A 14366-nucleotide genomic window follows, 5' to 3' on the forward strand; every position below is an offset into this window, starting at 1 on the left:
TAAGTTAAACCACTGAACAACAACCACAGTTCCAGTCTTTCCCTGGAACATGACAGCTCAGTTTCTACTGTACTGCTGTAGGCTTCTGACTCTGAGTGAGGAAAGATACTCAGTTAAAAACTAAGCTGGTTTCTGGGTTCTCTCTGTTACAGAGAGGGAATAAATCTTACATCCTTTTAATAATTTGGAACCTGCATTTTCGCTGTATGCCACACATTCATGTCGAAATGAGACAGAACTATTTATAACTAATACTTTAAACTTCTAGGCATTACAGCAGCATATTACCTCCCAGGGTAGGTACAGAAAAGCATTAACCCATTCAAGAGCTACACGCCTGCTGAATATGAGAACTTCCCACTTTGTCATTTACAAATCACACTGTGTTGCCTGCGAGTGGAACAAGAGAAATTAGGCAGAGACTATCAACAGGATCATTGCTGACGAGGTGTCACCAACCTTCTCTTGATAAAGCAAGGCACTGTCGAGGGTTTTTTCAAGAATAGTAGCTACAGCAACTCGCACCTCTCTCACACTGCATTCCAGGAGGAAAGTCCTGGAAGATAAAAGGCAAAGCTGTGAAAAGAACTGGAATCAAACTGTACATATATTTACTGTGACTAAGTGTGGTATTTATCATTTTAATAAAGGTAACAGTTCAAAATACCTCTTACAATACACTTCTGTGGATAAGCTTTAACTTATTTTCCTGCACTCCTGCTTCTCACTATGAAAGCCGATAACAATACTTCATTCATTCAAAGAACACAAATCTAAAACTAAAAGCTACCACAGGATCCTGTCTTCCAGTACAACTTTTAAGACCATCTCCTCTTTAGGTTGGCAAATCTCTGTTATCAGTTCTCCAAGAATTGCCTTAAGCTTATCTTGAGTCGGTGAGAAAAACACACTGCAGCTCATTTGTGATCACTGTCAGGTAAGTATTTAACTTACCTTACCCTAAACACTTTCACCACATTCTCTTTCCCTCCACTTGCAGGAGTGACAAACATATTCCAAGGCATCTCCTTGAATTAAATGTTTGCATCCTTCATCCACACTGCACTATTACCATATTTTCAGAATTACTGAAAAATCTAAACAGAGGCTCTTATTTCTAACATTTTCTGAAATGACAATTAAGAGCATCTGTTCAAAGAACATGCACAGTCAACTTTTTGGCAATCTATCAGTATAGGCCAGATCACAAAACCCCGTCCACAAAGAAGACACAAAACACTGCAACTAATGCAGAGTTAGGGTACTTACTTTACAAGCTCCCGGCCCTCTGGTCCAACAAAATATTCAACTAACCACTGACAAGCATCAATGCTTTTGGAGAGCAGTGCATCTATGGTTGCAATCCACTCTTCTGTATCAGCCCTTTAAAACCAAATCAGGGAAAACGGTCAGTAATAAAAAACACCTACAAAAACCTAACATTGTTTCATCTCTCTTCTTCCTTTCCTGCTAAGTCAGAAGTGGCTTTCCCACAGTCAGACATTACCTGAGTTTCTTCTTGGTTCGGAGATAAGTTTGGAAGAGGAACTGGACTGCCAACTGTAAGCTCACCTTTGCCATACACGGATAATAAGGATGTTTTACCTTAGTCTGAAAGAAACACCACATTTATTCCAGAGCAAACCTATACCCGTGGCTCACGTTCTGTTCTAAATAAGTCAGCATGTTCTATTCAAGTAATTTACTTCATCTTAAAAACAAACCTCACTTGTCTGTGCTGAAATCTGTTTCCAGTAACAACTACACTAGTTTCACACATATGCTAAAACAGGAACAAACTTGCTGTTAGGCTGACTATGTCCTCAGATTTAATACTGGTTTGTTTATTAATCTATAACTACATTCAGAAAAACTAATTAAACTATATTCAAATGAAGGTCTATCGGCTTCAAGATGACTAATGCCAATTTTCATATCTTCCATACACAGAGGAGTTTCTGTCCCTGTAGAGCTCTGTTCGCATAGTTAATTTTATTTTATTTTTTAATTATTATGGCACATTGGCATTTTTCCCCACAGCAGAAGACCGGAGTCAGCTTTGAAATGGATGCTATCAGTGTGAAGAATTATTGGAGTCAAAGAAAAGCTGTTTGAAAAGCAAAATCATACCAAACACTTCCCTTCTAAATCCCCTGTTCTGGAGCTTCTCTAGCAATTGCTGGTCAGTATTTTCAGAGTACTCAAATATTAAAAGTCTCATTACTTACAGCATTTAGTGAAGCTAGCGACAGAACAAAACTGAAGTAGTCACTGCTGTACACATCTCTATTCTTCATAAATTTCAGGTTTTCATCTCTCACCATCTGCAGATCATTTTTTTTTTTTTTTTAAAGAGAAGGCAAAAAATTAAAACTTTGCTAAAAAAGCATTAATTTGACCTTACGCATAAATACATACAGTGCTTAAAAAACAGAGTCAGACCTATTCTGTTTATACTCTGAGCCACTACTTCAGTGGAGGGGAAAAATATACTGGAAACTTAGAAGACTGATGTAAAACCAAGAAATGATGGGTCAATTCTGGGAGAAGTGACGACAAAACATACAATAATACATCACTGAACAGTCTGTTAACTTTCTATTTGATCCCAATTATTTCCGAGCTGTGTGTTCAGTAATAGAATTGCCTCAAGGTCACCTTCAAAGTTTCTGTCTTGCTCTTATTGTGATCTTAAGCTTTGTTTGAACAACATTTAACTGAAGCTTTCTGAGTGCTCTACCTGATATATCCGTACAGGCATCTTCTCTACAAAAAGTCCCTTCTTTTCACCTTTTCGGACCAGTTTAGTTAAGATGGACAGGCGATCACTGTTGGGTCTGTGGGGTCGTGGTGATGACTGGGGTGAAATTTCTGGTGAAGATGGAGCAGATCTAAACCATAAGAATATCAAAGTCAATAATGTAACTGTGACAAATCCAAAGTTCGAGCCTTAAAATACCAATAGAGCCGGTATCACCTTAAGGCAAAACCAGATGACAGTCCAAATTATTTCTGAGGCTGTCAGTCAGTTTGAATTGCTTATTCCAACAGTGACACGAGTATGGAAGAGGAAGTTAAAAAATGAAATAAATGCTATTCATTAAGCAGCTTAAAGAAAAGCAGGGAGATAAGCATACTCCTGTGTCAAACAAATACTATTCATGCCTTCATTCTGGGGATCAGTCGATACATCAAAACAGGAGAAACCTTTATGGATACAAGAGAAACTTACAGTGAGAGGTCCTCAGCTTCCTGACGCACGACACTCACTCGACTTTTCTTTGGTAAGACTGGAGAGTTCTGATCAGACACTCTCTGATAAAACAGCATGTAGGCATTCCAGTATCGCCGACGCACATCAGGGTAAGGGTTAGCTGATGAGAGAAAAGGCATTTGATAAACCTTTGGAGGTTTAGTATCCTTTTCATTCTGATAGGAGAGTAAAACTGAGTATGCAAGCACTATAGACTGCAGTACAGAGTTACTTTTGGGATAAAAAAAAAAAAAAATCACTATGTTAGAGAAGAAGAAAAACAGCTCAAAAGTAAAGAATGTACATATTAAGATGATAATCAACAGAATTACTCAGCGAGTGAATAATGGTATTAATGTATTCAGAATTAATTCCTTAGAGCACTAAAAAATTTAACTATGATCCCAAATCCTGTTTTATGCACATTCTGACTAGCCTACGATAAGATCTGGTTTCTATTTTCTTTAAACCATTTTAACAATGTGCCATTTTACTTCTGAGTCTCCTTATTAAGTCCACAAAGGGTTGAACAGTGAATACAGTTTAACTAATATTAGGTCACATACAAATGATTATGTCCTTCAGTAAAACAGAACGCACTAGCTAGAAAATGTCTGGGAAGGACTATTAGACCAAGTCATGCAAAGTAGATATAGACTCAGCTTCAACGTTACTGAGAACTGGTATGACGTACAAAGCTACCGTAAATTAATCTTTAATTCTACTTACATTGATCATAGACTTTAGGTCTATACTCTCCACCAAAACATTCATATTCCAAGGTTTCATCAGTTAACTCAAATTCTTCAACAACAGTGTCATTAAATTTATACCACTTTCCCTTTCCACATCCCCTGTTGTCAGAACAGAAACCACGTTATTTGACTGTTCAGCCAAAAACAGCAACAAAAACAATCACTGAGGAACATTAACTCACATTTGTATTGACATGAAACAGAAAACCTAATCTCAGTGACAAAACTTGATTAAAAACATTAGAGAAGCTCATAGTCTGCAACCATGTGACAGAAAAAGCACTCAGAACACAAGATACATAACAATCCATAAGACTTTGATAATGTTGACAGCAGTACTAGGTGTTAAGAAAGAAATGGTGCTTCCAACAGAGCTCTGAATGGCTCACTAAACCTTACTAAAACATGTAGTCTTTAGACTCATTATGTGAGTATTATTGGTTGTTACCTCCTGTCCTTTATAAAGGAGTAGTAATGCCCTGCATGAGCCTGGCCACTGTGAACAATCACACCAACAAGCTCATAGTTCTCTGTAGGTGCAACTTTCTTCCTTGGGGATCCTCCACCTCCTTGATCCATGTTTCTACCGTTGTCCCCCACTTCTGAGGATGAGTCCTGACGAGCCATCCCTGACACAGTGTAAGGCTCCATGTTCAGCATCCAGGGGAACTGTTTGAAGAGGTATTTTAGATTAAACAGATGTCATGCACTCAGTGTAATAATTTTATGAGTTGTATTACAATGTGGGAAGTATTAATACTACAGGAAAGCACGGTGCTACAACTTCTGGCTCTCCTGACACAGAAGTTTAATAAAATGTCTTTACAGAGGCTTTTGCTCATGCTTTCTGAAAGGAGTCTGAGAAAGCTGCAGACAAGGACAGCTCAAAGGAAAAATACTTCTCTTTACTGTGATCATATTGTACCATATGTTCAAAAGCCCAGTATCAAAACATGAAGGAAAGAAGGGAGAACAACTAGGAAAAGTGCTTCCACTTTTCATTAAGCAGAGAGAATGGGGAGGAGTGGGAACAAGAAGCACAGTGGAAAGTATTCTTACCCTTATTTGTTCATCATATTTAATAGAACGGCCGCTCTCCCAGTCAAAGCCAAATCTCATGAGGTGTATCACCAAAAGGTTTGGTAAGACCTTAATGCATGTGCGCTTCACTGTAGTTCTCTTAAAAAAGGAGAAAAAAAAAGTATTGTCTCCATTTACGTACTTCAAACATGCTCTAGTATTTCTATAGGTGTTTGATTCCAGCCACCTTGAACTGATGTACAATACAGCTACTGGAGATATGATAACTCTAATGCTGACAGACAGGGTACTATTACAAGCACAGAGTTTGTGCAGTAGACTGCTGTGTTACAAAACATTCTACTGTTCTGCCATCCCTCTGAATGTTCAGTTCACAGTACAAGTTACAGGAAATGCAGATCCCCACCTGCATTTGTCTATGGATTTAACATTTTGATCATGAAAGAGTAAGCAAAATTTAAGTATGGCTTCACATGAACACATAACACTTATGAAAAACAAACCACAGCTGAATATTCTTTCACAGACATTAAGAACAATACCTTTTCTTTGCATTTTTCACAGTAGTATGCATTACTTCCTTCCAGAACTTCTCCCCTAACAAACTGATCCAATGATATTTCCAAACTTTGACATGAAGTCACACCTAAGTTGAGAGCCATGAAGGCTTCCTCTCGCTCATACCTAAATTCAAGAGGAAAAATGGTAAATACATTGACAGAGTAGAACCTATTCAACTTGCGTTAACAAGACACGTGCTTAATAATTGATATTATGTTTGCCCCATAACTACCAACAGCTATGAAATTTACAGTCAATGGAATGTTAGCCCACCTTTTAGTGGTGTTTTGACCTACGTATTTTAACAGTTCCGACAGCTGATATCTAACACAATGAATTTAACATTACCTGTGAGGACAGTCCTTGCAGATCTTCTGATCAGAAAAGATACCTTGAAAAGTATTCTTAAATATTTGGTCTCTTCCTATTTTCTGTTAGAGATGTAAAGTTAGACATCAGTTGTATATACTGGCAGAGTGAAAGACCAAGTACACAACATGAAATTTACACTCCCAGATGCTACTTAGATTGTAAAATAATGCATTGGTTCTCTGCCTTCTTTTCCAAGAAAAAAAACAAAAACAAAACAGAGAAAAGGTATCAAAAACATGAATGTATACAAGGAAAAAAAAACCCTGAAGTTTTTACCTTGAGGTACTCATCCATTTGATCTATAAGACTGGTAAAGAACTCGTAAGCATCCTGTTGCTCTCGAACATAGAGTTCCTTATTCCACATCTTGAAGATCTACACAAAGCACACACATATTTAAAGAGGCGGTTGTTCCACATAAATATTACTCAAGTCTTTTTTTTTTTTTTTTTAAAATTTAAATGTTATATTTACACATTCTGAATTTTTGAGGTAAAACTTAATCCCTAGAACTTCTGCAATGAGAAAGCACTGAATAAGTGACTTCTCATTAAGTAGGAGAGCAAAGAGAAAAAATACCTTCCAAAAGTTCTCAGGTACATAATACTGCAGTTTGCTCTCCATCAAGTGACCAAAAAGAGACTGAACTTGATAGAACACATTGTCATCTGGGTTGTCGGTATCATCATCAATGGAAAGCAGAGCCTAGGAAAAAAACACAGTAAGTACTAACTTAATAAGGTTAGAGGTACTGGAAGGCCAGAATGAGGTTCCCTGGAGCCTTCTCTAAGCTAAACAAGCCCAGTTCCCTCAACCTTTCCTCACAGCAGAGGTGCTCCAGCCATCAGATCATTTTAGTGGCCTCTTCTAGACCTGTTCCAAGAGCTCTATATCTTTCTTGTGCTTGGGGCCCCAGGCCCAGACACAGTACTCCAGATGGAGCCTCACAACAGCTGAGTAGAGGGGGACAATCACCTCCCTCTCCCTGCTGGCCACTCCTTTTTTAAAGCAGCCCAGAACACAGTTAGCATTCTGGGTTGCAAGCGCACACTGCTGGCTTATGTTCAGCTTCTCGTCCATCAGGATCCCCAAGACCTTGTCTTGGGGTGCTGCTCTTTAGGATTTCTTCCCCCAGTCCATATGAATACCTGGGATTGCCCTAGCAACACCCTGCACTTGACTTTGTTGAATCTCATGAGGTTCTCATGGGCCCACTTCCCCAGCCTGCCAAGGTCCCTCTGGATGGCTTCCCTTCCTTCTAATGTATTGATTGCACCGCTCAACTTTGTGTCATCTGCAAACTTGCTGAAGGTGCACTCAATTCCATCTTCTATGTCATTGATAAAGATGCTGAAGATTCTGAGAAGATGACCTTGATAATTGAACCAATTACCTCTGGGAGACCAGGCTGCATATACAGCTGCTGGAAGACAGCATTCATATAACAAGTAGCACCACCATTCTTTAGTCCCACAAATCCTGAAATGGAGCGACTATCCACTGGTGGAAGATACTGAAATGAGAAACATTTTTTGTCCCAGTAAATTATGGAATACATGAAACTCCAAAAAAAAAAAAAAAAAAAAAGTTACAGCTCTTATAATCACCTTTACATGAGCTGTCAAAAGCAATTTCATGGAAAACCAGGAATATCAATTCTGAAACATCACAAGAGCTATATTTGTTCATTTATATGACTAATACTTAGCAGAAAACTTAAGGAACAGCCAAAAACATCTATAGATCGGTAGTTAGGCAATGCTTTTTCCTTATCCAGATAATTGACAAAGACTCAGAGCATTTGGTTCAAATGGATCTTAATTTACTTGTCTGCTTTCTTGTCATTTCAAATTGAAGACTATGGAAATCTAATGAATGAAGCAGTTAACCAAACCACAGGAACACAAATGAAGAAAAGGCTATTTGCTTACATCAAACTCCTTGGTAAGAGCTGGGTCACATTGATGATGCATAGAAAGCAGCTCTTTCGTAATAAGCTGAAGATTGGAAGGTGAGCTATCAGCCAGCATTACCAACACTTCATAGGCAGCTAGTCGGCTATCTGCTGTACTGCACCTAAAAAGAAAACCACAATTGAGAATTATTTTGTAGATGACTCAATTATTTCTAATTCTAGAAAACCACATTACTTGGAACAAGAGGCAATTGCTCAAAAGAACTAGTTTAAATGCTAAAAAAAATCCTGAGATACTGTAAAAGTGGTATTTTTTTTTCTTGGATGGAAAGCAATCAGATAATATAGCCTGTAGTGGCTCAGAATATCTTTGGTACCAGGAGACTTGCTCAGCACTAGGCTTTTATAAACAGTTATTCCAAAGGAAAAAGAAGAGTTAAAGGAATTTCTGAGATCCTCTTTTAAAAAGGGGCTCGTAGAGTTTCCTGCTTGTTCTCCAACTTAACCAATTCCCAAGTGAAGGTGGACAAAAGGAGCCTCTTTGGCTTCATGAAATCAGCACGCAGTTGTGCTTGCAGCACATTGATCTTTCATTGATTTAACAAGCAAAGCACAGCCTTTGGGAAGTACAGAACAGTGAATATTTTAGGTCACACAAAAGAACATACAAAAATTCTTCAAAAGGAACTTACAAAGACACTATTTGGACAAAAAAAATAGGAAATGTATAAATTGGAAAGCTACACTCTAAAGAAAGACTCCAACATCAGTATGAATTTCTTGTATCTGTAGCCTCAGAGTGGTTGACATTTGCAATCATGAACAGCACTTGGACAAAACCCAACATTAATGAAAAAGCAGTTTTTACTTTGGATGGAAGTCCTGCTGACTGATTGCAGCACTGCCTGCAGGAGAATGACTGTTCAGAATAATCCTGGATGCTCGGAAGAGGAAGTCATCCAACAATGGCTTAATCAAAGACGAACCTGTAACACAAACCCATATCCACTGTTAAACACATTATTGCAAATGTCAGGAAGTCCATTAAGGTCACTTAATACGACCACATCAACAAAACTGTATCTAAATGATTTACCAGAAGTTACAAGTATAATAAATATAATGACAATACTACTACTCCTTCAGCTCTGCCACTTCCATCGTCTTCACAGGTACTTCCTACTGATTAAACCATTTTCCTTGTTCAGTGCTGTACAACCATACACTAGTCCAGCAACCTTGAGAAGAAAAAGGAATACTTACCAACCATTTCCTTCTCTGCCCCACAGAGTGAAAGGAGAGTCTTGATGAGCCTCAAGTGTCCTGCTAATAGGATGTTATCAGCTTCACTTGTCTCACACTCAGCTGTGCGGTTGGGCTCAAAGTTTTCTAGCCAGGTAATCTCATCTTCTAACATGGCAGCTGGGCTTATCTTCAGCTGTTCCATTTCTGATGCTACAAGACAAAAGAACCCCCCTGCCATAAGTTTGTAGAATTTAAACACAAAGAACTTCAAACAGTTTAGTGATTAATTTATGTTATGACAATGCCACATGCCCCTTTAACAGGAGGCAATACGTGAAGCAGTTTATTGGAAAGATCACAGCATTGGAACTTACTATCTGTCACTTACACATTTTGTGCTTTACTTAATGAAAAAATAGTATACAGAAACCTAGAAGACAGATTCTTCTCTGAGCAAGAACAGCATCTAGTCATGTGTAAAACAGTCCAACACACACATCGTCATGATCAGCAATTTCAAACACAGACAGGTAACTTCATGCACAAACTCCTACCTAGGTGCTGTAAAAACAATAAGACCTGGAATTAAGATGCCTTGCAGTTAAAAGACCAAGGATGGTCTATATCAGGCATTAACAACACAGAATGGCCAGCACATCAAGTTAATGGTGGAACAACCTCCTCATGAAGTCTACATTCTACATCTCACCTACAGAAGGAGGGCTCATTTGGAAGTTGCAAGCAGAATGACATGCATGCAATGTAAACATACTTACAAGTGAGGTCATCCAATAACTGACATCTCAGATCAAAATACTCGGTACACTGGGACAAAAGTCTAGACAAGTTACAAAACAGAAGAAAGGTTTTAAAATTCAAATTAGAAACTCTTTTTTTCTATGCAGTTAACTTTAAGGCCCTCATGCACCGTCCTTCTAACCAAAAACACTGTAGATATTTAGGTACGCTTCATTGCATGCACACTACAGCTTTAACAAATTGCTTCTGAACTTCTTGGACATTTAGTCTTGCTTTCATCCCTCTCTTCACAACATACCAAATAACACCAAATTTTAGATTCTCAGCTACTTCTTCATTCAGATTCCTCTAGAAATTACTTTTCAAAGTTATTGTTATATTCAGCATTTGTCCAGTCAGAGACAAGTCAACACGACTGACACTTTAGTCTTTACAGCTGTAATGATTAACATAAGCAGCAAGAAAACAGGTGAGATCTTTGCTTCAGGCATCACTAAAAGGGCTGGGGCATTCTGTTTCAATTTCTGTTCTGGATCTGTGGAATACTGTCAAATAAATCCAATGCTTCTGTCATACATCCCATCACCTCTACACCTGATGGTGGAACTCCAGTCTGGTTTTGACTACCATAAGAACATCCTGGTAAGAGCAGGCCTACTTCACAATTAGATCTTCTCAGAAGTCAAATAAGCCAGACTTCAAGAGTTCACAGAGGAAGAGTTCTATCTTATTAAACTAGAGGAAAGTAAAGCTGAATTTTCCTATTTCCCAGACTTCCTGGAGCATGACAAGGATGTCTACTTTCCACAGAAATACCAAAAGACAGTTCAAATCAATTACAGCTTGGAGATTCCGTGGCACTACTAATGTAAAAACACGATAAGTTTCCTTTCTCAGCCAACATGCATATGACTCACCTCTGATTAATTCCTCTCATGATGCTGGTTGGTGACCAAAGAGGCAGCTGGGCACCAAGGATAACGCTCAGGAGAAATTGGTTTGGCTTCTGTACATCTGGATGAGTTGACGTGTCAGTTTGACTAAGGGTGTACAACTGGTCACAAGCAACACGACGAATCTGAAACAGCACTGTTGTCAGGCACCAGACCTTACTCAAAGATTGCCAAAAATGCAAACTTCTCTTTGGTTACAAATCTAACAAAAAAAGACTTTGAAAATCCTGCGGTAATGAAAGCATGAGCTCCACATCCAGCAGTCAGGGCTTCGCTGTTTACAGGGACTCAATAATCCACTTTCACTCCTCTGCTTAAAGCTCTGATGCCTTATTAAGCACAGACTGTCTAAGGGGGTGAAAGATGCAATAACTTCATAAAAAATACACGGGATGCAATGAAAGGAAATAAGCACAGCTTGAAAGAAAAAAAGCCTCTGAACTTTGGAATACCCATAATAATGTAATAATGTTAAATAAAAAAAATAATTACAGGCAGGTTATTTATCCATATGTAAAAATGTTCAAATAGTAGTAATGTAATGTTACCTCTCGACTACATTAAATGAACAAAGTATACAAATTTCACTGAAACATTTAAGAAGCTTTCAGACAAAGGAGGAGGCTCACCTCAGCACTTGGTGATCCAAGCAGTATGTCGATAATGAAATCAGCAACACAAGGCAAATTGTAAAAAGATCCTAGAACAGAACAATACCAGGCCATGTTTTCTAAAATAACTGTTGAAAACCGGTTAATTACAGTCTTATGTTAAAATACCACAGGACTGAGAGTTCCTTCCCTCCTGTAACACCAAAAAGCAGTAGCAGGTATTTGTATGTATCTTCATTTCCTTCCCTCACCATAGAGTGGCACTACCTCCTAACAGCATTTTCCTTCTCTCACTTCCAGGCTTTACAGTTCTTGTACACAAAGGTTCAAGTACTAAACATTAGCTATGCAAACAGCGGCACGTGCAGAACTCCTTACATCAAGGCCAGTGCAAATATTTATATACTGTCATTACATTAACTTTCCCAATGAATTTCACTAAGGCACAGCACGATGCGCCTTGTTTCATACCACCTATTGTTTAGTCCTCTGGAAAAAGGAAATAGAAAAAGCAAAATACCAAAAAACACAACTGCTTTTTAAGAATGAAATGGTGTATTTCTCACTTGGGCTGTCTCAACTAATATTTTACATTCCAAATAGTGAGCAATCCAATTTTATTTCATACCTAGCTGCTGACTGCGTAGCTGAAGGCAGGTTACTAAAAGAGACAAGGCTTCTCCAGCAATCAGAGCATCTTTGGTAGATACAGACTGTTGTCTCACACAGATACCAGCATGCAGTGCGGTTGGCTCTCCTTCACTTCCTGAGCTGCAATTACTTCCTGCATTAAGAAATGAAGACATTCTATAATCCACTGCGTTCGTTTTTCAGATATTTTCACAGCTTTCGGTCAGTTCTCATGAATGCAACGTACAGCATTTTTCTCAGATTTCATTAATTGAATTAATTTAACATAAAGTTTCTCTATAGTTCAATTACGAGTAAACCAATAACTTCTTACCTTACTTAGGTAACATCTTACCTGAGCTGCTAAGTCTGTTTCGAATCCCTGCAGGAAATAAAGTGTTGTTTTCTTTTATTGGCTGACTGCTTCCTACAAGGTCCAGTCGTCCTGCAGCAGCAGCCCAAGAGAGTCGCATGAAGCAAGCCACTGTGGAAGTGAAATCATTCACCTCCATGGTCTGAAGGAACAAGAAACAGCAGTTACTTTTGTGATCTTCAGCCTTTGTTAATCACCGAGATGAGAGGAACGTATCTTCTGGATCAGCTCAAATACCCATTTGATTTTCTTTTCCTCTCCTCTAAATAGGTTCAAAGATACTTCTGTCTTTTTTTATGCCAGAGAAGGGGAGATTACTATTGCCCACTATACAGAAAGTAATTTGTTTTTAAATTCTCCATCTCACATACCCTTTACCCTATCTGCAATTATTAATTTAACCATGTTAATTTCATTCATACCAAATTGGAAAGCATTGGCTAAGAACGTAAGATAGTATAAATCACTACAATAACTATGGAGTTCCTTTTAATCAGATATGACTTTCAAATGGTTTGAGCTTTGTCAGGTTACGTTTCAGTAAATAATCAATCTCAGACAAATCATACTGATGTAATTTTCCTTCTATAGAGGGAAAAACGTCTGTCTCTCTTTTACCGCCAACCTACAGCTGTCACTGAAAAGCCCACTGCTATACCACCATAAGTTATCAAACACTTTCTTACTTGTATGGCAACTCTTGCTGCTGGTATGATTTCTTCTACTCTGATGGAGGATCTATCAGACACAGAGAGCTGTCTGTAGGATGACTTCTCAGGTGTTCCACAAATGGACATCTGCCTACTTGCTTGTCGGCTGACATTACGGAAGGGGCGTGAGGACAACGCTTCTACTCCATCTTTAATAAAATCTTCATCCAGTAAGGTAGGCATTGTCTGGCCAACAAGCAGGAACCTACAGTTACAGAGCAGAAACATCAAGTTTATTTTTCAATGCTTATAGCAAATGAGTGAAAAAAAAACTCAGAGTACCAGTTTATCTTAAACATGGCAAGCCACCCACCAAAAGCCAAGAAAGATGCACTATCTAATGCACAGAAATCACATACCTTGCAAGTTGCAGGCAGATGGAATAGACCCCCTGTCTGGTTTCATAGTCTACTTCTGATGGGATGGAATCCCTCTGCATCACATTCACCACCAAACTTAAAAAGAAATCAATAACACAGGTTTGGTTTTGAAGTATTTTACATTAGGAGAGCACTGCAATTAATTTATCTCCATCCTTTCCCTCCTCCTCTTCAGTCAGCTGAACACTAATTAAAACTGCCATTTGGGCACCTTTGGAGACTAACATCCCCATTTTCCTCTCTGGCATTTACAGACTGGAGATTTCTGTTCCCATTGGTGAACTTCAGGACCCATAGGGGCTGGGGTGCAAAAATGACTTAAAAACAACATGTACTTGTGTCAAGTTTATCAAATAGAAGTGGTAGTGCTAGGTCTTCCAATCTACTTACACTGTATCCTAACCCATCTGAATGGTCTGGATTTTGGAGATGGTTAAATTCAATTGTTCTCAATGCACAGTCTACCCTTTGACAGCTAAAAACTGTCTGCTGGTGTCTGTGAAAGACACTGTGTGTAAAGAACAGACTTGTGCATTTGAACCAAAATAATTAAATAGTAACTATACAAACATCAACTACTTCAGTATAAGCTATGATTTACAAGCTTATCTGTGCCTACCTTTATTTTGGGGTTTAACAACATACACTCCATTACAATACAATGGTAGCTACAGCTACCTTTCCAGGTGCTCACTAATGAGAGAATAGCTTTGGATGGACTTTTCCTCTGGAAAAGAAGTTTAAAGCTTTACTATTGTGCTGCATCACAGAAAGCAGAACCACACAGAAATGCTATCTACGTGAAGTG

At 38.5% G+C, this 14366-nt stretch overlaps 1 protein-coding gene across 2 annotated transcripts in view; it reads right to left on the reverse strand.

Moving 5' to 3' along the window:
- Positions 1-14366, reverse strand: part of USP24 (ubiquitin specific peptidase 24) — a 55045-nt gene that overhangs the window by 9504 nt on the left and 31175 nt on the right. For both annotated transcript variants that reach the window (XM_015870804.2, XM_015870805.2), the window contains 24 exons: positions 13538-13633; positions 13155-13383; positions 12451-12610; positions 12094-12249; positions 11484-11554; positions 10819-10979; positions 9919-9980; positions 9161-9352; positions 8766-8883; positions 7914-8058; positions 7376-7495; positions 6562-6687; positions 6259-6357; positions 5959-6041; positions 5592-5733; positions 5068-5187; positions 4457-4677; positions 3983-4107; positions 3233-3374; positions 2741-2891; positions 2229-2324; positions 1508-1611; positions 1270-1383; positions 460-556 (listed from right to left, as the gene is read on the reverse strand). In XM_015870804.2, the coding sequence (XP_015726290.1) occupies positions 460-556; positions 1270-1383; positions 1508-1611; positions 2229-2324; positions 2741-2891; positions 3233-3374; positions 3983-4107; positions 4457-4677; positions 5068-5187; positions 5592-5733; positions 5959-6041; positions 6259-6357; positions 6562-6687; positions 7376-7495; positions 7914-8058; positions 8766-8883; positions 9161-9352; positions 9919-9980; positions 10819-10979; positions 11484-11554; positions 12094-12249; positions 12451-12610; positions 13155-13383; positions 13538-13633 (3130 nt within the window). The remainder of the gene's footprint in view (positions 1-459; positions 557-1269; positions 1384-1507; positions 1612-2228; positions 2325-2740; positions 2892-3232; positions 3375-3982; positions 4108-4456; positions 4678-5067; positions 5188-5591; positions 5734-5958; positions 6042-6258; positions 6358-6561; positions 6688-7375; positions 7496-7913; positions 8059-8765; positions 8884-9160; positions 9353-9918; positions 9981-10818; positions 10980-11483; positions 11555-12093; positions 12250-12450; positions 12611-13154; positions 13384-13537; positions 13634-14366) is intronic.

The sequence above is a fragment of the Coturnix japonica genome, chromosome 8 (genome assembly GCF_001577835.2).
Source record: "Coturnix japonica isolate 7356 chromosome 8, Coturnix japonica 2.1, whole genome shotgun sequence".
Taxonomy (NCBI): Eukaryota; Metazoa; Chordata; class Aves; order Galliformes; family Phasianidae; genus Coturnix; species Coturnix japonica.